The sequence below is a fragment of the Lycium barbarum genome, chromosome 4 (assembly GCF_019175385.1).
Source record: "Lycium barbarum isolate Lr01 chromosome 4, ASM1917538v2, whole genome shotgun sequence".
Lineage (NCBI taxonomy): Eukaryota > Viridiplantae > Streptophyta > Magnoliopsida > Solanales > Solanaceae > Lycium > Lycium barbarum.
This window is the reverse complement of record NC_083340.1, coordinates 21935530-21961436: the sequence shown is the minus strand read 5'-3', so window position 1 is coordinate 21961436 and position 25907 is coordinate 21935530. Positions and strand designations below refer to the sequence as shown.

Genomic DNA, 25907 nt, shown 5'->3' with positions numbered 1-25907 from the left:
TGATTTTTGAGATGTACGTATGACAGATTCTAATTCTATCAAGCAAAAGAATGACCTTGAATCTTCAATTCTTCTTGTTCATGTAGACTCTTCAATGCTTCTACATCATCCTGATCATTATCACATGATTCACCAATCCCAGCATGCACACCAGCTACACGTTTCATACAAAAATATGAAAGATATATAAGTTTTAAAAATGTTAACTGAAAAAAATTAAATACACATTTTGAACCATCTATGATATATCTATTTAAGGATGTGAAATATGGACATAAATATAATTTACCAGAAATTAAAAGCTTACTATGGGTCTTCAAATAATATATTGCAGCTTGACCAGATATTGGCACACTTCCATCAAGCCCACCAACCGCACCCTTAGCCGCTTGTTCATCAACCTCAGCTTGTATGTCATTATACTTGTCATTCTGGTCACCACTATAAATTCTTTTTCCAGCTACAACCTTCACACCTCCAGTACCCTATATATTAATGAATGCTTTATTAATTTAAAATTGAATTAATAATATAGAGGTAATCCATCAAAGTTTCATTTTTTCTAAAAAAAAATAAAAAAATCTCATATTCATTATTTTCCGTCTGCCTGCCATGTAAGGACTTGATCTCTGTGAGTATGTCCAATATTGATTTATCCAAGTGTTGCTTCAACTGTTTAAAATCATCCTCTACCTGAAATAAGCATTAAACAATAAACTTATTATCATTTGTTTATTTCAATAGAAAAAATAATAATGAAATCTATAATCCATTAATATCCAACATTCCTTCTTCTGAAATAGTTTCAAATCTTCACGAACCTATAAAAAGTAGAATTTATGAGCCATATATGTGTTAACCAACTCATAATCATTCCATACCTTTTAAAAAAGATTAAAAATAGTGAATTCGATACCTACATTTACAACCTCATTCTTCAATGCCTCAAATAAAGAACCATGTACAAATGGTGTATCACTTGTAGTAGTACGTGGTCGTGGCAGATCTGGTAACTCAGTGAGAAGTGGCAATTCATCGTTTGCTGGTGTGATGTTGGAAAAAACCACCTAACAAAACAAAAAATTACACGTGTGTTCATACAGGTTAGCAAGTCTAATAAAACAAACAGAATTTAACCCGTATTAAAAGTGAATGAAAAATGAATGCATGATGTTGAAAGTGTTATGTCCCGTGTTTCCGCATAATTTGAAATCGTGAAAATAAGTACGACTTGTACGTTATAAGACAAAACTTGGATTTTTGTTGATATGCTTATGTTTGTTACGAAACTATTGGTGCAAAGACATCGGAAAAGGCCGAGGGTGAGAATTGGAGTTTCGGAAATTAGTTTCGGGAATTACAAAACGAGATTTTAACGAATTGGGCCAAGAAAAATTGGAACAAAATTTGAGCCCAAGTGTCAAAGGGTAGCCGGCCAAGGCTTGGCCCAAGATCCATTTTAAGTGGTCATGTGATTATCACATGACCCTTGATCATGATATATATCCATAACCCCTTTGGAATTTTCAAGAAAATCAATCAAAACAAAAAAAAAATAAGAAAGCACCTCAAAAAACCTCTCGGCCGAACCTAGAAGAGAAAGAACAAAAAAATTCCTAGCCTTTGTTTTAGTCCTAAAAATCGTGTCCTTCTTGTAGTTGTAACAAGCACAAGACGCTCTCCGACGTGATACAATTTATTTGGCGCAAGAATCACGTTTGCGACAAGTCGGATTTTCAAGAAAAGGTAAGAATTTTGCCCCTTAAATGTTATGGAATTGGTATGAATATGTTAAGGATTGAGAATAGACGAGAAATTCGTAGTTTTGATGTGTGTATGAAGCCGTGTGTGTATGTGTGTTTGATGTGGTAGCCGTGAGCCATAAGGTGTGTAAGGCAACGTGAATTTGATTCGTTTAGTTGTTTGTTGCGTCGTTGTGACACTTATGACGTAAATGAATGTTTAACGAATCGAATTGACATTTGAAAATGGTTGCGGATTATTATGGGAAAGTATATGATTTTGGTATACTTGTGTATATCCTTGTATAATTATGACGTTAAGACTTTAAATGTGACTTATGGTTGTTGTTAATGAATTCGGAATGAGACAATACGAGTTAGTATGTTCGTTGGAATTGTTGACGTTTCGGATGAAATATGGAAAGTGACGAACTTCTTGAATTTGTGTATATTGTTTGGAACATGATTGGGATGTGTTTGAATAATCTTGAATGAGTGAATGAATACAATAATGTGGACATTAGTTTGGTATTGTGAAGTTTGAATGAAAATTGTCAACTTATATAGAAAGGAAGAATATTGAAGTTAGAGTGCTTTAGTTGTGGTTTATGTTGTTTGTGATGTTTGGGTTGTTGTTGTTGATGTTTATTGAGCCGAGCTAAGTCTCGGGGGTGTTAGATATATAGGGGAAATGCTGCCGAAATTTCGGTAGACAAAAATGAAGTTAAGAGTATTCTTAAGCCTTAGAACCTCTAATTGGTAACTTTGACCATTTGCAGATTCTGGACGAAACGGGATTTGAGTTTGGGGTGAGCATAAGACGTCTATAAGGTATGTAAAGCTCCCCACTTCTTCTTTTGGCATGTCTTAGTATGTTAGGTTGATATCGGAACCCCGGGAGCAATTCTGCTCCTCAAAATCCGATCTATAGAATGGCTACTATTCATTCAATTCAATTGAAGCCTAATGACCCTATTTTGGCTAGAAGGCAAGTAAGCGTCCGAAACCTATGTAAATGTGATCGGGCTACTTCGGAATCTTTATGTATGGTCCCATAGACCCTAAATGTCCATAAATTATGTTTGCCACCTCGACTTGACCCGAGGTGGGCCCGCTAACCCCGAGATGCCTTATTTGTCCTGTTAGGCTCTCTTTTTGGATAAGCTTGATATAGAAGCTTCGATTTTGAGACTTTCCTCTATGAAATATGTTTTGATCACTATGATATGCTAAGCTATGTTTTGAGCCATACGTACCATTTTGGGAAACATTTTGTGAAATGAACTTTTGTACTAGCTAATTTTCCGACTACTTTGGTTAATGAAGTGCTTATGAAATCATCAAATTTTGAAAGGCTATTTTGATATACAAATTGCATTGTTTGCTCACGACTCCGCTCGTGCCTTACTATGACTTCGTTCACCGGTTCCCGGGCCGGTTATGATTCGTGCGCCCTATGATGATTCGGCCGTATGCTGTGTTACGGTTCCCCGAGGCCTCGCCATAGGGTCGGGTTCCGTTTGGAGTTATGCTGTGATATGGCTGGTGACGCGATACGCTCACATGTGTGTGTTCGGGGATGTACGGAGATTTGAACCTTCTGGTGTTATGCTGTGTGTGGCACCAACGTCGGAGTGGTGACCACGTTCTTGAGCGTTGCATGATTTTGTCTACATTATATATATACATATGATTTTGATATAAGATTTTGATACTCCGTTCAGACTCCTTTTTTGTATCTTATTTGCTTTCAGTTGTGGCCTATATTTCTGTACTCCGTGCTTTACATACTCAGTACATATTTCGTACTGACCCCCTTTCTTCAGGGGCTGCGTTTCATGCCCGCAGGTACAGACGCCGGTGATCCACCGTTGTAGGCCTTACGTTCAGCCATTTTGGAGTACTCCCTTTGATCCGGAGTCCACTTTTGGTACATACATCTTTTGCTATGTATATATTTTGTACATTTGACTATTTGGGTACGGCGGGGCCCTGTCTCGCCATATGTCTTTGTTTTGGATTCGTAGAGGCCTGTAGTCATGTATGTGGGGCGAGGGTCCTATATGTGTTCGTTTGGTTTTGACATTTGGTCTTAATGCGGTCTGTTTGTTATGATGGCCCTAAACGGCCCTTATGCTTATGTTTGTACTTATGACCGGCGATGGATATTCCGCCGCTCTTTTCTGATTTGATATGATATTTTGATGCACGCGACCGCTTAAGACAGATTTTGATATAAATTATGTTTGAAACGACTTTTATGAAATTTTGAAATAAGTTTGGGTTTGATAAGTGAATATGCGAATTGGTCTGGGTACCCAAGTAGGGTGCCAGTCGCGGCCCACGGGGCTGGGTCGTGACAGAAAGTGTTCTTGTTTACCTGATTCCCATAAGTTTTGAACATCCCCCTCTTCAGATAGTCAAAGTACAATATATCTTGGGATGTTTGCCAATTAAGAATACGAGGAATGTAGTTTCGAATACGAGTAGCAACAAAAGGATCAACCTTCGAGCAACATTCATAAAACCAAACCTGCAAAGCAAGTGGAAAGCCCCTAACCCTATAATACGATGGATCACCACTCAATTGGTGACTAACAGAAGCAAGTGTTTCGTAAAAACAATCATTTCCACACGGATAGTTCCTATATTCACCACTCTCAACTAAGTCAAAGTCCAACCTAGATACATAAGATTTGGAAGGCTCAGTTGAGAATAGGAATGTGCTAATAAAATACAAAATGGACATTTTTAACAGATCATCATCACCCACACAAATGCTTCCTTCATAAAAGCTTATCAACTCACTCTTGAGTACCCTTTGTTGATTGGGAAAGTAACTATCCATTAACCTATTTGGTGAATTATGGTCCGAAACAAATTCACTCGGCATGCCGCATTTCAAACCACTAATAATGGCAAACTCTCTTATGCCAAAAAAGAGCTCTTCTCCATTCAACTTGATGATAAACATATCATCTCTATCATTATCAGTCTCCGCATACATCAAGCTGCGAATGAGTTGTGGGTGAACCTTGATATTTGGTAAATCAAGAAAATGACCAAATGGGGTCTCCCTAAACATCTGCAATTGCTTCTTAGACTTTAATCGCAACTTTATATGCTCAATAGCTTTGATGTTGGTGTAAGTACAAAATCTGGTTTGAACCTTCTTTACCTAAATATATAATAAATAACAAATTACTAAACAAAATCAAAACTAAGAGAAAATCTGATACACTGAAAAGGTCTTAAATGTATAGAACACAACAGTGAATGTATTTTAAAAGTGTATGACAATAATATGTATTACCACAAGAGAACACATACTGAAAATATATTAAAATTATGTTTGTTATATATGGCTTAAGTATATATACAACAAAAATACCAAAATTATACAACATTGATACACAAATAATAAAAAACCAAGTTTAAAAATGAAACATACCATTTGCTAAACACAATTCATACCAATTACTTTGCCCACAAACAACAATTACAGTATATGTATTTTAGGCTTAGTACAGTATATGTATTATAAGCTTATAACAGTGAATGTATATTTGGTGTATAAAAAGTGTATGTATTAACAGCAGATGAACAATCAACTCAAAAAAAAATAACAAAATTATATCTACCATATATGGCTCATGTTTATATACAATAAAAATACATAAATATACAACATTTATACACCAAAAATAAACCCAAAATATAAACATGATACATACCATTTTCTATCCAAAATTCATACCAGTTAATTTGAACATAAACAACAATTAAAGTAATAAATACTTGCTTTTTACCTTCAATTTCGGTTTTGCACGGTTTCTCTTTGATGTTTGACCATTTTTAACATCTTTTTGTAAAACATTATGAAACTCATTTTCTTTCTTCGGATTGGATGTTTTACCACTGTCAACCTTCTTTTTCTTAGAAGAAGGAGAAGCAACTTCATCTTCAAAGTCTGAATTAGAACCGATTTCGTTTGACATTCCAAGCGAAATTTCTTTCCCCTTCCGTTTGCCTTTGCTTCGTGTAACCATATTTTGTTGAACAACCTTGGGGGTAACAATATGTTGTTTTCCATCTTTCTTAACAGGAGATTGAGTGAATGCATGCAAATCAAAAGATGGATTCGGACCAATCTTAGGGCTAGAAGAAGCAAAAAGCCGATTGATTTTAGGTGTTGGAGTACCCATTCGAATCTTTTACCAGAAATTCAAACAAGAAATTCGGATAAGCAAAATAAAAACAATGTGAGTTGTAGAAGATTTGATAACATCAAAACAATAACGAAAATAGTGTATAATTTTACATCTAAAAGTTGAAATCGATATTTACTAGAAAACAAAATGGAATTTTGATATTTTTAAGTTTTTTTAAAAAACAGTCTAAAATGGAAGAGAGGGAGTTTGAGAGGGAGTTGGTGAGAGAAAGAGAGAGACAAAAAAAACCTTTTTGATAAATGTGAACAACTGATTGGATGAGAGAGAATAATTTTTTGATAAGTGTAAAAACTGATCGTATCTTCCAATAAAGTCAAAATTCTTAAATGCAGATTCTTTCCTTCTTAAAAGCCTAAAATCAACGCACTACACATTAAACCACAATCTGGTATATGAAGTAATTAAAATTGTATATTTTGTAAATAAGAAAAAGTATTAATATAATTTATAATATTTAACTTCAAGTGGTATTAATATGTGATTTTCAATATTACACAAAACCCGCACGACAAACCCATTACAGTACCAGGCTTGTACCCATTCATTCATACTATATAACTATCAATATTTTCTTGATTATCTTGCCCCATTTAAACCCTAAATAAACCCAGCTCAAATTATTGTAAATCCCAGTTGAAGTGTCACCATTTTCGATTCTTGAGTTGGATTTCCTAGCATCTCATTTTAAATTGCATACCAAGGAGGTAAAATCATCCTCATACATTCAAATTTACCGCTATTGCACGTGGTTCTTGTTGCCTTTCATGTAGTTTTATCCAATTATATTTGAATTGTATACTTTCTTTTGGTAATTTCATGCTTTTATTAGTGTTTGGTTTGATGGGTTTTCGAGCGACGGATTAAAATAATATCATTGAATCTAAATACAGAGAAAAAAAGAAAAGAGAAGGGGAAAATTGGCATTCCTTAGTAGGCGTTTGGACATAAAAATTGTGATATTTGAAAAAGAAGAAGTAGTGTTTGAAGTTTAAGGTTTGGTAATTGAAGTGTTTGGACATGCATTTAACCTGAAAACAAGTTGATATTTTTTTTTTTTAAAGGAAATAATTTCTCTGGACAAACGGCTCCAGTATCAAACTTAATATGTTGTAATTTTGAAATGATAAAAATTGCAACATATTGTATTCTTGTATAAAATAGTTTATCTATGTGGGATGTAATTAGTTGAATTTAACCCTCGAAAATCGACAAGGGATTGAAGTGGTTGTGCCCTTGCTTTTTCATCAGGAAGAAGTCTTCATTTACTCTTTGTTTTTCAGTCGAAACACATGGCTGATCGACAGCAAACTCCAGAATCACAGATGCAATCTCCTGCTTCAAGGGATGACATGATTGCCTGTGTGATGGCATTAGAGGCTGCTTTGCTTCCCTGCTTGCCTGCAAGAGAGCTCCAGGCAATTGACCGTTCAGCCCATCCTTATCATCAGAGTGAGTAACTTTAGGCAAAACATATACCCCTTGTCTTTTTGCTTGAAGATCTGGAGACTTGTATCTACTAGTATTCTTTGAAGGATGACATTAGTAGTAATATATCTCACACTTATCTAGAGTGCTATACAAATCTCCAACGAAGCTAAAGATTCTTTGCAAACACAGGACCTAATAAAAGCAATATAATAACAATTAAGCCTTCCCAGCCTTTAGCAAAAATGGCTCTTTGTTACCTTTGTAATTTACCCGAGTCTACCTCTATTACTCGTCTCTAAAGTTTCATCATATGATTCACAAGGTTAATACTACAACTATTCGCAAGACTCTTAGATCGATTAAGCAGATTACGATTTCCTCCCTAGTTCTTATTGTCTCGGTTCATATAAGCTTCATTGAGTTACCTTGTGTTTTTCTCTTGATGTGAGTTTGATGAAATTCCTGACATATAATGTCATCTAGATGGTGACACGTTCAGGTTCTGATTGTTCCCTAATACTTGTGCAGGAATAAAGTTTGGATTCTATGCTTTTGTCTTTGTTTCCCTCTTCTTTCCATTTTATCTTATTCTTGTGCTTATTCAGGCTCGTTCAAGTGTAGTAATTTTAATTATTCCTTCTTTTAGCTGAATGTGTTACAAATTTGTTGTTCCCCAGTTGATGTTGAGAGGCATGCCAGAGATTTCATGGAAGCAGCAAAAAAGCTTCAACTTTATTTGATTGGGTTGCAACGCGAGGATTTGCCTTCCAAGCCAGATATGCTTAGAAAGGCAAGTAAAATAAAAGATAAAATTAGAGTTCCTAGGGGACTAGTACTGTTTCCACTAATTTTTGTCATTGCTAATGGAGTTTTGTGGGTTCCAATTAATATGAATAGGATATTGCAAAAATGGAGCAAGAGTTGAAAACAAAAACGGAGCTTATAAGCAAGCAGGAGAGACTGATCCAAGAATGGAGGAAGGAGTTGAAGGACCAATTAGACAAACACAACATGGAGTTGGAAACGGTGTAAACTACTGCAGATCTATGTTGATGTAAACAACTGTACAAATTTTTCTTCTTTTGCGAGGTCCAGTTTTATTATTTTCTGTTGCTCACACATCTCGTAGCATTCTGTATTTGAAGGTGGTAGAAGATAACGAGCTCACTACAGAGATGACTTGTTGCTACCTTCTTTTAAATGAGAATACTTGTCCCTGTACTGTTCTCAACAGCGATGTGAATTCCCGTGCATCTGATTTTGTGGATGGAGAGAACTTTGTTGAGCTTTGTGTATACTATTAGAAGAGGTTCAGTTTGATTGAATTTCATCTTTACGATTTACTCGTTATTGTAATTAGAGATAATAATTAGTATAATACTAATTACCTTCTTTAATTTACTTTTAATAAAAAATAAAGATATCAAGTTGAGAATTAGTATAATACTAATTACCTTCTTTAATTTACTTTTAATAAAAAATAAAGATATCAAGTTCAGAATTAATCTTACATCTTAAAAGAATCATTCTTATAAGATTGTATGATAAATCCCAAATAGCCGACACGCAAAGGTGTAACCTATCCCTGTAATATAGGAAAAAACCTATCTCAAAAAGCATAGCTAGAAAACGTTAAACCTGAAAAATAAGTAAAAGTCTTTTCAAAACTACCTAATAAAAATAAGGCAAAAAGTGGCAAATTAGCACAAAAAAAACCCACGCCTTTTTTGCTCCAAATTTGGGCATGAATCAGCCCCCTTTAGGCCATGAGAGTCAGCCCATTATGAATTTCAGCTCATTATGGGCAGAAATTTCATCCCCTTTCTTGGGGTCGATTTGGGCTTCATGTGGCTCCAGTCTTCTTCCTCTTGGACTTGGATTTAGATCATGAAATTATGTAGGGAAAATTACGAGGGCAGATACTATAGGATCGATATTACTACTATTATCTACATTACTATTATATATAAAGGAGAATATCAATTTTTTGTAGTCTTCACATGAATTTTTTGTCTTTTTTTTTTATCCCTAATTAAATTTTTTATTACTTTGTGAATTGTTACAAATTTGGTAAATTTTGAGAACCTTAAGGGTTTTTTTTATGCCACTAAAGATGATGATGATGTCATGAGGTTAGTGGTCCCCACATGCTTATACATGTTTGAATCTTTTATGAGAAATATATTAAATTTGTTAAAATTATATTTTTTCCTTAAGAATAGACACTTAAAGAATATGATTATCCTGTTAATCAAATTCTATAATATGGCCTTAATTATTGAATTAAAATATTATTTTTATAAAACTATTTATTATTTGTTGATGTTAATTACAAATTATCATTTGCTATTTAAAAAAATTATTTGTCTGGTTATAGATAAAGTTTTTTATTTTTTCCTGTAATTTTGTGTCGTGCATGCTGGCAAAAATAAGTAATTAACAAAGATTTCACTTAAGGTAAGATTAGGTTTTAAATCAAAAGAATAAATACAAATAGACTATCATTTTTAAATATACTTAAAAATGAATCGAGATTGTAAATTATAGTCCGAAGTACGTTAGTTAATTAATCAAATTTTACGTGCGCACACTTTCAACATAAAACTTATCTAATAAATTACTATATTAAAAGAGTAACTATAAAATATTATAGTTATAAAAACATTGTAGTTAAAGAAACCAAACAATAATAATACTAAACAATTGCATAAAGTGAAGTATATTTTTTTTTACCTTTTTAATATTGAAATATTTTGCAAAATACCGTATAATCAAAGACAAAAAATTTAAATTCAACATGAAAAAATTATTACAATGTGAATTTCAGAAAATGATTTATTAAATTAAGAAAAAGAAAAAGATGTTATTTTTTAACATGCATCTTTTGGAAGGAAAATGAAAGCTTAAAGTCAGAACAATTTACTTTTATGGACTTTTAATTTTATTGATTTCATCATAAAACAATATTTTTTCGCAATAAATATTTTTGACATTAATTGATTATTGTAATATTTTTAGGTAAAAAATAAGAATTTTAATTCAAAAAACAAATGAAATTAATTTAACATATGAAAAGTCGAATTTGTATCATCATAGATTTTAGTCTAAAAATATTTAAGTAAAATGGCAATTAGAAAAGCCAATGTTTGATTATTTTTTTTAAATCTAATATTTAAACTAAAAAGTCGTTTTCCCTTAATTTTCGAATAGAACTTTATTGAAAGTATCAAATTGATGTTATAAAAACAAAGAAGCAATAGCAGGAAAGATTTACAAAATATCTACAAATTAAATTTTGTAAGATCAGTTTGGGCCCGGACTTAGCACGAGCCAACTGACACTAGTTATTAAATATTGGCTAGTATTACTAACACTTCACCAATTGTTCCAAATATTGACGTTTCTCCATCTCCCCCTTTTTAACCTTAATTAAGTGGTAACTACAGATTGTACCAAAATTAAATCCTCGCCCATCTCCCCCTTTTTTAGCCTAATTATGTGGTAGATTTACATATGCATATTTTATTATATTTACTTTGTGTAAATGCCCGTTAATTTTTTTTTAAAATTATTACATAGGGGGTAGGAGAAGGGGAAATGGGAAGAGGATTACAACGTGAGGATTCGAACCCTCACTAATAAGGTGAAAGTTCAGGTAGCTAACCAACTGAGCTACTAGATCCCTACAAATGCCCGTTAATTATGCTATACACTCCAAGGTTTTTATTTGTTTTTTTCATTTCGTGAAGGTTTTAAATTTTTAATTTTTTCCATTTCAGTTACATCATTCTTATTGTATGTTTATTCCATTATAATGTATTTGTGTTGTATATACTGATAATAGGGTAAGTATTTTTCACATTACAGTATATCTAGCTTTGATTTTGTATTTTTACTCGATTTCTTTTTTTTTTGTATGTACATTATATCATTCTTCTACTAATAATTTTTCATCTACCTATGTATGTTCATTTTTTTTTATAGAAGAGTTTTATAGATGTGTTTTGTATTTTTAATATATTTTGTTGTATATTAAACGCAAGTGATAAAATTTTATGGGAATACGTTATTGGACAGCAAAATTTGTTACTAGAGGAAGATATGAATAGCAAAAGAAGGTACATGGTAACAACATATCCTTTAAAATAAGGTATCATTAAGGGAATTCTATTCAAGATAAACTTATATCATACCCCTATTTATTCTATTTGGTAGTTTTGATAATCAAACTATCATTATTTCCAGTAAATTTGATTTTAATGGTACTATAGGTAAATAGCACTATTATATTACATGTACATGAAATTTTCCCAAATATGTATAACACTTAATTTACTTCTTGTCATGATTATTTAGCACATGCTTGAGCTCTTCTTTCACTAAAAACACCTTCATCAACCTTATCTTGATCTCCTTAGCTTCCAAGTTCTTTAATGGAAGTATGTCACCATGAATGCTATCACCCTTCATAGGGGAGACTTTCAAAAGTACTTTCTCACTATCCATGAACGTCAAATCACAAACCTTTCAATCACTCTTTTGCATGCTTTATGTTGTGCAAAATTGCTTTTGAATCAACTTGACCTTTTCCAAGGCCTGCTTCGCTGGATCTGTACCCAACAACCTAGCCTCATCAGGCTTAAACCATCCAACTAGAAAACGACACTGCCCACCATATAAAATCTCGTCCAAGTGCAGTCTATTATTGCATTGTGTACTATAGAGGTCAAGTATATAACAGCTACGGAAGCATGCAGTGAAAGAGGCTATTTGGTTACAAAGCTTGATAAGTGATCTTATACTAAGAATCATATATTCCATGAGCAAACATGAGATATTGAAGTCAAACATCATTTTATTGGAGACATTATATCAAAATGGGTTGTTGATGTCAATAAAGTGTAGAAGCATGCTAATTTAGCTAATATGATGACAAGGCAGGCCTAGCAAAGAAACCTTAGGTATTAACTAGACCTGATTGAAGTGTAGAGTACTCAGTAGAGTCTTTGTAAGGGCTGAAGGCAAGATAGAGAGATGTTGCTCCTATTGATAAAGTGAATTCAATACAAATGGAAGAATTGTTGTTTGTCATGAACTTTTTCATAATTTTTTGTATTTTTAAGAGATTATTGTCTTTATTATAGGTTTGAGAACCATTATCCTTGTGGGTTTGAGAAATACTTGGGGATCTATACAAAGAGATTGTAATTGGTAATTTTTATAGTTTTCTTTTCATTTATAGTAGAATCTCTCTCTGCTTCTGCCACTACTAAAAAACTGGCAAAATTCGACGGACAAAAAATCGACGGAAAACAAACTCAGTGTGTCGATTTTGTGTATTTCTATTTTTTTTATTTTTTTAATAAAAAATCGACGGACAACGTCGGTTTTTTCCGCAAAATTTTGAAATTATGTTTCCGCCAATTTTTTAAAAATATATTAAATAATTTATAATTCATTTTGTTTTGTAAAATATTAATAAACGAATTTTTTTAAAGAAACCGACGGACCGCGTCGGTTTTTCCGTCGTTTTTTTTAACAATATAATAGAAACAGGTTTGGCATATCATTTGCTATCTTCCCCCCCCCCCCCCCCCCCCCCCAAAAAACCCACTTCTCTCTAAAATAAAAAACCCTAACCCGCCGCCCACCCCTCTCTGCCCACGCCCGCCACCTGCTGCTACCCGCCGCCCATCCGTCGCTACCTACGCAGCCCAACCCCACCTACCCCAGCCCCATTTTTAACTTGTAATTTGAGGTAGTTTCTTTTAAATTAGGGCTTTTAAAATTCTTTCAATTTTAATTTTATTTGTAGATTTTAGGCCTAATGTTAGTCTATTTAGCTTTGTTAAACATCATTTGTAATGTTATTAATGTTGAATTTCTGAAAAAATGTAAACTTTATTTGACTAGTTTACTTTCATTTTTTTTTGCTTGAGATTGTGCTATATTTTATGTTCATTGTCAATGTATTTGTGTTAGCTTAGTTATCATTGTTTGTAATATTATTGATGTTGAATTCGTGCAAAAATGTATACTTTATTTGACTAGTTTTTTTTTTTTGTTGGGATTGTGCTTTTTGTTAGAATCCATAAGTTAGTAGAATTTTTATTGAGCATTCAAAATTAGAATTGATTGAGATTGTGCTTTTCAAAGTAGAATTGTTAACTTATAGTATTTCTATAACCTCAAAACTAAAGTGTAGACTTTATTTGACTAGATTTACTTTTTAATTTTTGGAATTGGTTGGGATTGTGCTTTTCAAAGTTATATTAAAGTTAGAATCCATAAGTTATTAAAGTTAGAATTGGTTAGTATTATGCTTTTCAAGGTTAGAATGTTAAGTTATAATATTTCTATAACTTCAAAACTAAAACGTAGACTTTATTTGGCTGGATTTACTTTTCAATTTTTAGAATTGGTTGGGATTGTGCTTTTCAAAGTTATATTGAAGTTATAATCCATAAGTTGTTAAACTTAGAATCCATAAGTTATTAAAGTTAGAATTGTTATTGAGAATTGAAAGTTAGAATTAGTTGGTGTTGTGCTTTCTTAAATTATTATTAAATTTGTGAAAAAATGTAAACTTTATTTGACTAGTTTACTTTTCATATATATATATATATATATATATATATATATATATATATATATATATATATTTGTGTTAGCTTAGTTAGAATTGGTTGGGATTGTGCTTTTCCAAGTTATATTAAAGTTAGAATCCATAAGTTATTAAAGTTAGAATTGTTATTGAGAATTCAAAGTTAGAATTGGCTGTGATTGTGCTTTTCAAAGTTAGAATGTTAAGTTATAATATTTCTATAACCTCAAAACTAAAATGTAGACTTTATTTGGCTAGATTTACTTTTTAATTTTTAGAATTGGTTGGGATTGTGATTTTCAAAGTTATATTGAAGTTATAATCCATAAGTTGTTAAAGTTAGAATCCATAAGTTATTAAAGTTAGAATTGTTATTGAGAATTGAAAGTTAGAATTGGTTGGGATTGTGCTTTTAAAAGTTATATTAAAGTTAGAATCCATAAGTTATTAAAGTTAGATTTGTTATTGAGAATTCAAAGTTAGAATTGGTTGGGATTGTGCTTTTAAAAGTTATATTAAAGTTAGAATCCATAAGTTATTAAAGTTATAATTGTTATTGAGAATTCAAAGTTAGAATTGGTTGGGATTGTGTTTTCTTAAGTTATATCTTAAGTTAAAATTCTTAAGTTAAAATATATTTCTATAACCTCAATAATTTGTGGATATATTTTTGTAGATGGATCGTATGTGGATGTATAATATAAATAATAGTGATCGTGTGGGTGTACACGATGAATTTGTTGACAAGTTTACACACATGCAATGTCACTTCACCCTTTTCAAAATGAAGGGGTAATTAGGTGTGCTTGTTCTCGTTGCCGGTGTAAGAAGTATTTGAAATCGGAAGCGGTTAGGGTTCATTTATATAGTCGTGGGGCTTATGTTTTAGTTTGGATTTCATAATGGACTTATGTTTTATGCTTTATGGAACTAGTTAATGGTACTTTTGGTTGAACATTTAAATATTTTTGAACTTTGAAGGTCTATTTAGATCCTATTTGATGTGTTTAGATAGTGTTTGATGTGTTTGATTGTTACTTAGGGTGATTTTATGTGTTGTAGCTCTTTTAGAATTGATTTGGAGCATTTTAATGCTAGTTTTGAGTAGCTTTTGGTACTGGTTTCTGTGCAGGTGTGGCTGCAGAAAATGCATGAATTGCATGCAGGAAATTTTTCAGAAAACCGACGGAAAACCGACTCAGTCCGTCGATTTTCTGGAAATTAATTCTTAAAATTTATGAAAAAATCGACGCACTGTGTCAGTTTTTTATTTAAAATAAAAAAATTTAAATAAAAAACCGACGCAGTGCGTCGGTTTTTTCATAAAATATATATTGTTTTAATATAAGGTCAAAAATCAGAAATTAAAAAAAACCGACTCAGTCCGTCGGTTTTTTTTTTTTAAAATTATTGGATAAAACCCGACGGACCACGTAACCGACGCAGTCCGTCGGAAAAAATCGACGTGGTCCGTCGGTTTCCAAAAAGCGAGGCTATGTAAACCGACGGACCGTAAAGGGTCGGTTTCCCGTTGGTTTCATTAAAAAAACCGATGCGGTCCGTCAGTTTTCGTCGTCGGTTTTCGCCATTTTTTTAGTAGTGTGCCTTGAGGACGTAGGCTTGATCGAACCTCAATAATCCTTGTGTTATTTTTTCTTTTCTATTAGCTTTGCGTATACTTCTCAGAAGAAAAAAAGAAAAGAAGAAGCTTTGTGTATGTCACGACCCAACCCCGTAGGCCATGACTGGTGCCCGACATGGACACCCGTATACATACTCTTTAACTATAGGTTCATTTCACATCAAACTCAATATGGATCTTATAACGATCTTATCATGAAATAATACGCAAGCCGACAAGGCTGCCATCATATAACAATATCATATGCAAGCCGGCAAAGCTGCCATCATATGGACGAATATCATATCACAGAACATCATATAGACATAACTGAATAGAACCCATACACAACCCACACATATGTCCACAGACCTCTAAGAGTATCATCAGTAACGTAACATATGACGGGACAGGGCCCCGTCGTACCCTTAGTCCACATAGGCATATAAATATATATCCGAGAAGGATTTGTACCAAATTTTGGACTCCGGAACAATGAAGCTCTTCAAATAGCAAAAGGGGAAATCCTAAGCTGTCGGATCACCAAAGCGAATGTCTGCACCTGCGGGCATGAAACGCAGCCCCCCGAAGAAAGGGAGTCAGTACAGAATATGTACCGAGCATGTAAAGCATGAAATACAGAAAACGGGATCATAATTGAAATAAGAAGTACAGAAAATGAGTACAATAGCCAGAATGCCAAGTACTTGCTTTCGAAACATAAATCATGCATGTCAATATCATATATCATATCCGTCCCCATTATGGGACTCGGTGAACATGGTCACCACCCCGTCTCTGGCGCCATAACATAGCATAACTTCAGAATATAATATATATCTCCGTAACACAGCATATCTCCGTAACACAACATAACTTCTGTTATATCCCGCATTTTGTGCAGTCGGATAATTCAAGATAATTGCGGGAAGATGACAAGCAAGGCCTTATTTTTATTTTGTTAGGCATATGAGTTGCTTATGAAGAATTTAGAAGCGGAAATATTAAGAAAGGCTAGGGGCAAAAAGGTAAAATGGCAATATGACTCGTGGAAAAATGGAGAAAGACGAAGGGTAAATTTGGAATTCGAAAAAAAATTATTTGTCATGAAGAAAAAAAAAAGGTGGGCTTATGTTTTGGGCCTTGTTGGCCGTCCAAGTGGTGGGCTAAGCCCACAAGTGGACTTGGTCAAAATAAGGATAAAAGAGGACTTAGTCATCTTATTTCCAAAACTTTCTAGACAATTCAAGAAACCAAGAACAAAAAAAAAAAAAAAAAAAAAAAAAAAAAAAAAAAAAAGAAGCTTCAAGGGCCATTCGGCCAAGTGCACAAATTGCCAAGAAAATTGACAAAAATTTCTTCAAAAATTATTTTCTACCAATTGAAGGGTTCCTAGCAAGGTGGGGTGGTCCTTGGAACAAGAGAAATTCATATTCTTGCAAGTTACAAGTCTTAACTAAGTGGGAAGTTAAGGAAGAAGGTAAGAATTCATTCTTCTCCTTTCTTTATATGTTATGGATGTTTATGTATGTTGTAGTGTACGAAAATGGATGAAATTCATAAGGAATATGAATATGGGGGTGTGGCCGTGCATGTAGATGTGTGTGTAAGGATCATGTTTTAATTATTTTATCTAGTGGTTAGTTGTGGTTGTAATGAATGCTATGTTAATAATGGAAGTTGGATGATTTTAGTGAAATTGTAGCCATGTGTGTGTGATGTTGGCCGTGAGTTGTATATCACATATATAGCCGTGTATATTTGGTGAATCATGAAGGAATGGTGAGCAAGTTTTATTTAGTATGTTGGTTGTTGTGTTGTGGATTTTATGTTGCAAATAAAAGTCTAATGAGCTTAGTGGAGTATTAGTAGTTGGAGGCTTGTTTTGGAAGATTATATAAATTAAATATGATGTTCATGCATGTATGGAATATAATGTTGTTAGTGTGAAGTTGTTAGTGCGTAAATTATTAAGTTGTTATTGTTTTTATTGGAGTTGGAAGGTTTTGAAGGAAGTAGTATATTGATTGAGTTGTTATAATGTATTTTGGATTGAATATGGAAATTGTTAGTATGGTTGTTGACATTATGCTAATAGTTTGGCCGGGTTGAATTCCCGGATTGTTGTTGATTAAAAATTGGCTAAGTTGAATTTTGGGGATGGTGTATTTACAGGGGAAGTGCTGCCGAAATTTTCGATAGACAAGTGTTATCTTAAGATTCAACTTATAAATGCTCTAATCAATGTTTGGTAAATGTGACCAAATTGTAGATTTTGGCGAATTTGCAACTTGAATTTGGAGTAGCATAAGGAGCGGAAAAAGGTATGTAAGGCTTCACTCTTCCTTCTTTGGCATGTCTTAGACATAATAGGCTTGGATACGAACCTCGGGGACTGCTCTAATTCTAGAAATCCGAGTTTGAACTTGACCCTTATTCATTCAATAGAATTGAATTAGATACTCCAAGTTTAGATGGAAAAGTAGTTTGAATATATGTAACTTCCACAAACGGAATCGAAATGCCCTAAAACTTTTATAGGTAACTCCATCAAGTCTAGGATTCTAAAGCATAATTTTCTTTCTAATAATTCGTAATGTTTTCCAAAATGTCTATATCTTTCCAAAGCAAAAGTGTATGAATTTGTAAGCTTCTATGACTACAATGATGAACATGCTTGTGTAATGACAATAAAGAAATTAAAGAAAAGGATTGTCTAGAATGATTATGACAAGAACAATTGTATGTCTAAAAGTCCTAAGTGAAGGATTCAATATGAAAACAAGAATAATGAATTAGTTCTTGAGTCCAACTTTATTCCTTGCCATGACTCTATTTTCTAAAGACTCTAAAGTACATGAAGTAATGTTTTATGAGTTTTACGATCTTGTTCCATGTTTTCCCTTAATGCTATTCTTCATAGATAGTCTCGCCTTATAATATTAGTTCCTTCAAGGTGAGACATGACGATCATGATTATTCCATAATGTAATCGGGGGCTACCGACCTTACGTCACTCCGACGCGAACATGGTTTTCTTGGACTCTCATGCATGCTGTATACATGTTATAAGTACATGTAAATGTATATGGGGAAGATGGGGAAAGGTAAGGCGCTATAGACGCATAGCCACCTGATCAGTTGGAGTATGGTACATGATATCGTCCCGGACGCGGGATATATGGTTAAATGGATCGGAGCCGACGCCTCGACAATATGATATGTTCTATGATATATATATATATTATATATATATATATATATATATATATATATATATAAAAAGAAATGTTTTCCAAGAAAGCAAGGTATTATATGTATGTGGATCGGGCTGTACGTGCCGCAGCAATATGTTATAGTATATGCACATATGGATCGGGCTACACGTTCCGCAGCGCTAACCATGCATGGTATCCGCCAAAGGGCACTTATATGTACAGGTTATCTTTCTACCTCATGACATGCTCTATGTTCCTTTTTTTGTCATTATCCTTGTTCTATATTTTCCCGTATGTTATTATTCATGCCTTACATACTCGGTACATTACTCGTACTGACGTCCCTTCTTGTGGACGCTGCGTTTCATGCCGCGCAGGTCAGCAGGTAGACAGATTTGACTCCTAGGAGCTCCATCAGCAGTACTGTGGCAGCGCTCCAGTTGTTCCGGAGCCTCAGTTTCTTGGTACTACTTTTGTGTATATATTCGGGCACGGTAAAACCCGGCCCTTCTTGTATAGGTATATGTACTTTGTTAGAGGCTCGTAAACAGATATGTACAGTCAGATGTTTTGTACTCTTGTTGTCCTCGTCGCTGTATAATATGCTAGCAAAGTTTATTAGCCCATGTTTATAATTATGCTATTAATGTTAGTGTTATGTAACAAAAAAAAAATGGTATAGTTCATACGGCCCACTCAGCAGTAGAGGTAAAACGATAGATAAAGGGTGCTCGGTACAAGTATCGGGTACCCGTCGCGACTCCTAGTTGGGTCGTGACAACTTCATATCACATCATAACTTCAGAATATACATACATACATACATATATATATATATATATATATATATATATATATATATATATATATATATATATATATATATATTGTACCCGACCCTTTAATTAGAGACTCGGCGAACAATACAGTGAAAGTGTGCACGATAACATACCCGGCCCGGGACTCGGTGAAAGATATATTGAGATATGCACGAGCAGAGTAGTGAGAAACTATATGCAATTCAAAACATTTTTAAAGACTCAATAGAATAGTCAACACGAACCATCGTTCGCAATTTCAAATAATAGTCATCTCATATACCTTTCGGATGTCCCTGTGGATTATATCAAAATGAATCTTTGAAATCATGTGTACACATTAATATAGATGAATCAAAACATAAGTTATGGGAATCAAAAATCAATAGCCATCCTAGTGGCTCTAGGAATAGGAGTTTCCTTTGGAATCGTATATATATCGTATATTCATTTCACAACGATCATGCCAAAAAGAAAGAAGGGTTAGCTTCACATACCTTTAGCGCTTATTTGTCTCACAATATGTATACGCTGCCCAATAATATCTCAACCTATATTAAGATGCCAACAACTACGTTTAAGTTACGGGGAGAGTCATAACGTATTCTAACGTTAGTAACATCTTTCTAGATGTTTAGGCGACGTTTGCTCTTGTATCCAAGCCAAGTACATATAACCAGCCCAACATCATAATTATATGTTCAACATCAATCCGGACAGCCCACACAATATTCCAAACAGCCCACATTCACAACATGCAATAACGATTCACATACGGCTACTACATTCTCAAGTTATTTCTAATAGTTCGTAGCCTTAACGTTTGCATGTAACAACTTATAACAGCCCATCCAACATACAATACAAAGCAAAATCTTAATTATCATTAATCTTCCAAGTTCAATAACAACAACGTGTCAAAACAGCCCGCACCTTACAACACTAGATAATAGTGTACATGCGATTATGACACATCCAATTTATTCTTGTTAGTCTATAGTCATATTATTTCGTCGAAACGATTCTATAACAGCCCAACCACTATGACAACATGATGTATACTCTTAACTAAAATTATTTTTTTCAACTTGATGAAAAAAACAAGTCCAAAACAGTCCATTACCACAACATATCCAAAACAGTCCAACAACATGTCCAAAACAGTCCCTAAACAATGTTCGGAATTCTTGCAAGCGTTTACGAACATACTAAGCAAACCACATATGATTCTTACACATTATTTCATGTCTTCTTTTCATATAATTTCAGTAGGTTATGACCAGCTATCCACACGAAAAGTACAACATCAATTCATACGCAACTAAGCTACATCGTCATTTCTACAATTCTTACAACAACTCACAAACGACTTTAGTTTCATCTCCAACCATTAAACACCTTCATTCCATCATAAAATTCATGATAATAACAATCAAAATATCATGTAAAAACAGTTCACTAACTTCCTCACAAAACAGTCCACAAACGGTTTCAACATGCTTCAACATCACTTCACATAAAATCATAGATTCAATCATTTTCATACTATCATAACTTCACCTTTAACCTTCCAATTCTTTTCATTCTTTTTACCATGAGATCTATGATAGTAACAACCATATTTATTAAAGAAAATCAGTCCATTAATTCCACCAAAACAGTCCCTACGGCCAACTAACATTCCAACACCAGCTTTCATGATTTTATGCATACGATTCATGTTCATCAAGTTACAACCATACTTCAACATCAACACATATAAACTCATGGTTACTATCATGTTCCAACATCATCACACCTTATTTCATACATACAACTTATATCTACTCATCTACATCACCCTTAATGCATGGAAAAGAAAGTTAGATCTTACATTGACAACTTGACTTCTCTACTTGGCTAGAGTTGGTGACTTGAGATGAAAATGGTTCTTGTTGCTCCAAAGACTATCTTCACGTTTTAGAGACTATCTAAAGGGTTGAAACACATTCGAAAATAATTTTTGAATCAAGACTCAAAGGGCTCAAAAATCAGTCAAGGTGGCCGAATGCTTCTCTCTCTAGGTTTAGGTTTTTCTTTCTTTGTGTTGTGCAGTTGTAATGAATTGTGATGGATGATTTCTTGGTCAATATTTGGTTCAACTTTGATGCCTACAAGTAAAGTTGGTCACATGCTCCACTTATGGTATGATTCATTCCACTAACTTTACACTTAAAATTTCCTAATTTTTTCTTCAACTTTCGGCTAAGTATGTTGGCTGATTTTTCATCTTTGTTTCCTTTCTTCTTTCTTTTCAATTGTTTACAAGACAATCTCATGTGTGGTGAATGATTCACACACCACCCTTTGTCCATTGTAATCATTCCAAGATGAATGATCTATATTTAATGTGAAATGATCCCTCCACCATGTTATGTCTTCCTAAAATAATGTATACTTTTATAAAGTAATGCATGCTTCAATATTCAATTGCATGACTAACCTTTTCCTCCTCCAAATTTCAGCTCCTTAGCCGAATATACACTTGGTTGTGAAGTGTGTTTTAGTTGTCCACAATATATTGAAAATGTAGTGGATGAATCAACATTAAATGCATATGTGTATGTCTTCCATAATAGCCTTGTTTTAGATGACTTTGAGTCATCTTTTGTGTATTGCACGTTGGTGTTTCTTCTTGATTCATTGTTGTCACAAATTTTTACTTAATACCACAATTAAGTAATTCCTAATCTCCAATAACATTTTTATACTAAGTAAAATTTATGACCGATTAGTTCTAGTTTAGAAATTAAAATCCGAGATTTCTATCTCACGTCGATTCCTTCGCGACTAACTCGACGTATAAAATACGGGGTCTAACAGTGTATGCTAGTTAACGCAAAATCTTCCCCAACAATATCTATATACAGTCAAATTTCTCTATAATGGCAGCATTTGTCTGGAAATTTCATGGCTGATATAGTGAGGTGATGTTGAAATCAGGTTCCGGAGAAAATCAGACCGTTATAATAAAATGATGTTATAATGAATGACAGTTATAAAGAGGTTTAATCATATATTCAAAATTTCAAATTACGTTCTTGGAGTGTCCACTTTATTACTTTCTTTTTTCTTTTTAAATTCATCATTAATCAGCGGTGGAGCTAATACTTAAAATATTCTAATATTAGCTGTCATCTTCTCGATCTCCTTTTATCATTTCTTACTTCATCTTGCTTTGCTTTTTCGTAATCCGAGGCGTCTCGAATTGAAGGAGAAAACAAGTTACTCCTATATTATAAGTCTACTTGCTTTCTTTAAGTAGTACTCTTTTCAGAAATGCACCTTTTCTTTTAAACAATTGTTTTGATGTACCTACTAACGACTAGTGGAGTAATTATTCAATATATATATAGTTACTGTTATTTACTAAATCCACATGTTAATTATTGTTCCTAATCTTATCCCTATATATTTGCTTAAAAGTTCAGGAATCTCATGTAAAAATTATCCCTATAGCTTAGCTATTAATAGTTCAAATCTGAACCTGGATACTAACTAGGAGTAAGATGTTAGCTTAGCGAAAAACTGGATATGTTTTTTCACTAGAAACTTATATTTGAAAAGAAAAATAAAAATGAAAGCTTGAGCTGCCTGATATGATGGTTAGAAACTTCATAATTTTAACTTCTACTAATATTTAAAAAGCGCATTTTTTCAAGAATAGTGCAAGTAGTGGCGGAGCCAGAATTTAAATAAAGAGGGTTAAAAAATATAAAGAAGCTGACAAAAGAAGCCAAGGGGGTTCAATGTCTACTATAGATACATAAAAAATAATTTTCACCGTGTATATAAAGTGTAATTCGAACTCCCTTGGCTCTGACTAGCTCCGCCACTGAGTGCAAGTAGGAGCCTCAACTTGTAAATTTTTTAACTCTGGCAATTAAATCTCTTGGTTTACTTTTTACTTTTCCTATTTAAATTCAGAGCCAAGTCTAGGATTTTAAGCTATATGGTTTAAATTCTTAAGGCTTTTACCATTGAATTCATTATATAATTAAAGTTATAGGTTTATTCTACTATTTGTTGCAATTTTGTTGATTTTTACACATAAATTTATGTTTCACGTCAAAAATATTGAGTTCAGCCGGTATCAAAAGGCTACATCCACCTTAAGTTAGGAAAGAAAATAGAGAGAGAGTAACATAATTGTAACACCAGTAAGTTAAGAGGCTCACCTACCACCACGCTCCAAAATACATTCGGAACGTGGTCGGTGGGAGATTAAGGATAGTAAGTGGAGGGAACTTTTAATAGTATATCATTGAGTTTTTATTCTTAGGAGATCTAATATTAGACGAATCAAATGGTACTTGTCTAAACAGAATGATAGTTTTGGTAATAACATTGGTGTAGATCTTTTGGCTATTTGCACGCCAATATTCTCATCGATGAAGTCTAAAGAAAATAGTGTTAGTCAGGATGTCCATGTGGTTGCCCCCTTGTACATGGAGAGCTTCGTTGTACCTATTAAGATTATTGGAAACGAAAGCATAGTCAGATTTTTTTTTTTGAAAAAAAAGCATAGACAGATAATTGAAGTATTCTTGGATTCTCATAATAGCTAGAGATTTCACTAAGAAAAATTAAAATATAAAGAAGTAAACACACAAAAATGCCGACGACATTCATCTATATAGTGTCAAGATCTAATTGATCGTGTAGCTTTTCACAAATCCAATATACCCGATTAGTACCTCATAACAATACACCGCAATCCCTAATTCTTTTGCTCCTTGTGTAATAGTGTCACGACCCGACTAGGGGCCATGACGAGTACCCGGAGCTAACTACCGAGCACCACTCATTCTACTATTCATCATACTTAATCTGCCTTCATTTATTATTCCTGACACAGCTAGCCATGAGGAGGAATCATTTTCACTTTCAAAACATATCTACATTTATATACATAAGCCCTCCGACTATCAAAATGATATACAAAATTACATCTCGTAGCGAGGTCCAGTTTTATTATTTTCTGTTGCTCACATCTCGTAGCATTCTGAATTTGAAGGTGGTAGAAGATAACGAGCTCACTACAGAGATGACTTGTTGCTACTTTTTTTAAAATGACAGGGTGAGGGTAGGATGAGAATACTTGTCCCTGTACTGTTCTCAACAGCGATGTGAATTCCCGTGCATCTAATTTTGTGGATGGAGAGAACTTTGTTGAGCTTTGTGTATAATATTAGAAGAGGTTCAGTTTGATTGAATTTCGTCTTTACGATTTACTCGTTATTGTAATTAGAGATAATAATTAGTATAATACTAATTACCTTCTTTAATTACTTTTATAAAAAACAAAGATATCAAGTTGAGAATTAATCTTACATCTTAAAAGAATCATTCTTATAAGGTTGTATGATAAATCCCAAATAGCCGACACGCAAAGGTGTAAAACCTACCCCTGTAATATAGGAGAAAACCTATCTCAAAAAGCATAGCTAGAAAACGTTAAACTTGAAAAATAAGTAAAAGTCTTTCCAAAACTACCTAATAAAAATAAGGCAAAAAGTGGCAAATTAGCACAAAAAAAACCCACGCCTTTTTTGCTCCAAATTTGGGCATGAGAGTCAGCCCATTATGAATTTCAGCTCATTATGGGCAGAAATTTCATACCCTTTCTTGGCATTATCAGCTCCTTTCTTGGGCTCGATTTGGGCTTCAAGTGGCTCCAGTCTTCTTCCTCTTAGACTTGGATTTAGATCATGAAATTATGTAAGGAAAATTACGTGGGCAGATACTATAGGATCGATATTACTACTATTATCTACATTACTATTATATATAAGGGAGAATACCAATTTTTTGTAGTCTTCACATGAATTTTTTGTCTTTTTTTATCCCTAATTAAATTTTTTATTATTTTATGAACTCTTACAAATTTTGGTAAATTTTGAGAACCTTAAAGGGCTTTTTTTATGTCACTAAAGACGATGATGATGTCATGAAGTTAGTGGTCCCCACGTGCTTATACATGTTTGAATCTTTTATGAGAAATATATTAAATTTGTTTAAAATTATATTTTTCCTTAAGAATAGACACTTAAAGAATATGATTATCATGTCAATCAAATTCTATAATATGGCCTTGATTATTGAATTAAAATATTATTTTGATAAAACTATTTATTATTTGTTGATGTTAATTACCCATTATAATTTGCTATTTAAAAAATAATTTTAACAATTAGTTAATTAA

The 25907-nt window shown here is 33.2% G+C and overlaps 2 protein-coding genes and 1 long non-coding RNA gene across 7 annotated transcripts; 2 read left to right on the top strand and 1 right to left on the bottom strand.

Moving 5' to 3' along the window:
- Nucleotides 1–793: 793 nt before the first annotated feature.
- Nucleotides 794–5947, bottom strand: LOC132637272 (uncharacterized). Its single transcript, XM_060354384.1, has 3 exons — nucleotides 5552–5947; nucleotides 4123–4920; nucleotides 794–1067 (listed from the first exon to the last, which is right to left on the bottom strand). Exons 1-3 carry the CDS (start codon nucleotides 5945–5947, stop codon nucleotides 885–887), a joined length of 1377 nt encoding a protein of 458 aa, XP_060210367.1. The 3' UTR covers nucleotides 794–884.
- LOC132638278 (uncharacterized) lies at nucleotides 2113–3964 on the top strand. Its single transcript, XR_009581655.1, has 2 exons — nucleotides 2113–2573; nucleotides 3591–3964. It is a non-coding gene; the product is annotated as an uncharacterized LOC132638278 (long non-coding RNA).
- A 530-nt stretch (nucleotides 5948–6477) lies between the features above and the next one.
- Nucleotides 6478–24907, top strand: LOC132635537 (mediator of RNA polymerase II transcription subunit 28-like). Of its 5 annotated transcripts, none has more exons than XM_060351968.1 (4): nucleotides 6478–6678; nucleotides 7255–7423; nucleotides 8080–8192; nucleotides 8300–8727. In XM_060351968.1, the coding sequence occupies exons 2-4, from the start codon at nucleotides 7264–7266 to the stop codon at nucleotides 8432–8434; spliced, it is 408 nt and encodes a 135-aa protein (XP_060207951.1). In that variant the 5' UTR covers nucleotides 6478–6678; nucleotides 7255–7263; the 3' UTR covers nucleotides 8435–8727. The 5 variants fall into 5 exon arrangements, 4 of the variants coding, with proteins under 4 accessions (XP_060207951.1, XP_060207952.1, XP_060207953.1 ...); XM_060351969.1 differs by having other exon boundaries at nucleotides 7223–7423; XM_060351970.1 differs by lacking the exon at nucleotides 6478–6678 and adding an exon at nucleotides 24720–24907 and having other exon boundaries at nucleotides 7002–7423; nucleotides 8300–8456.
- The last annotated feature ends 1000 nt before the right edge of the window (nucleotides 24908–25907 follow it).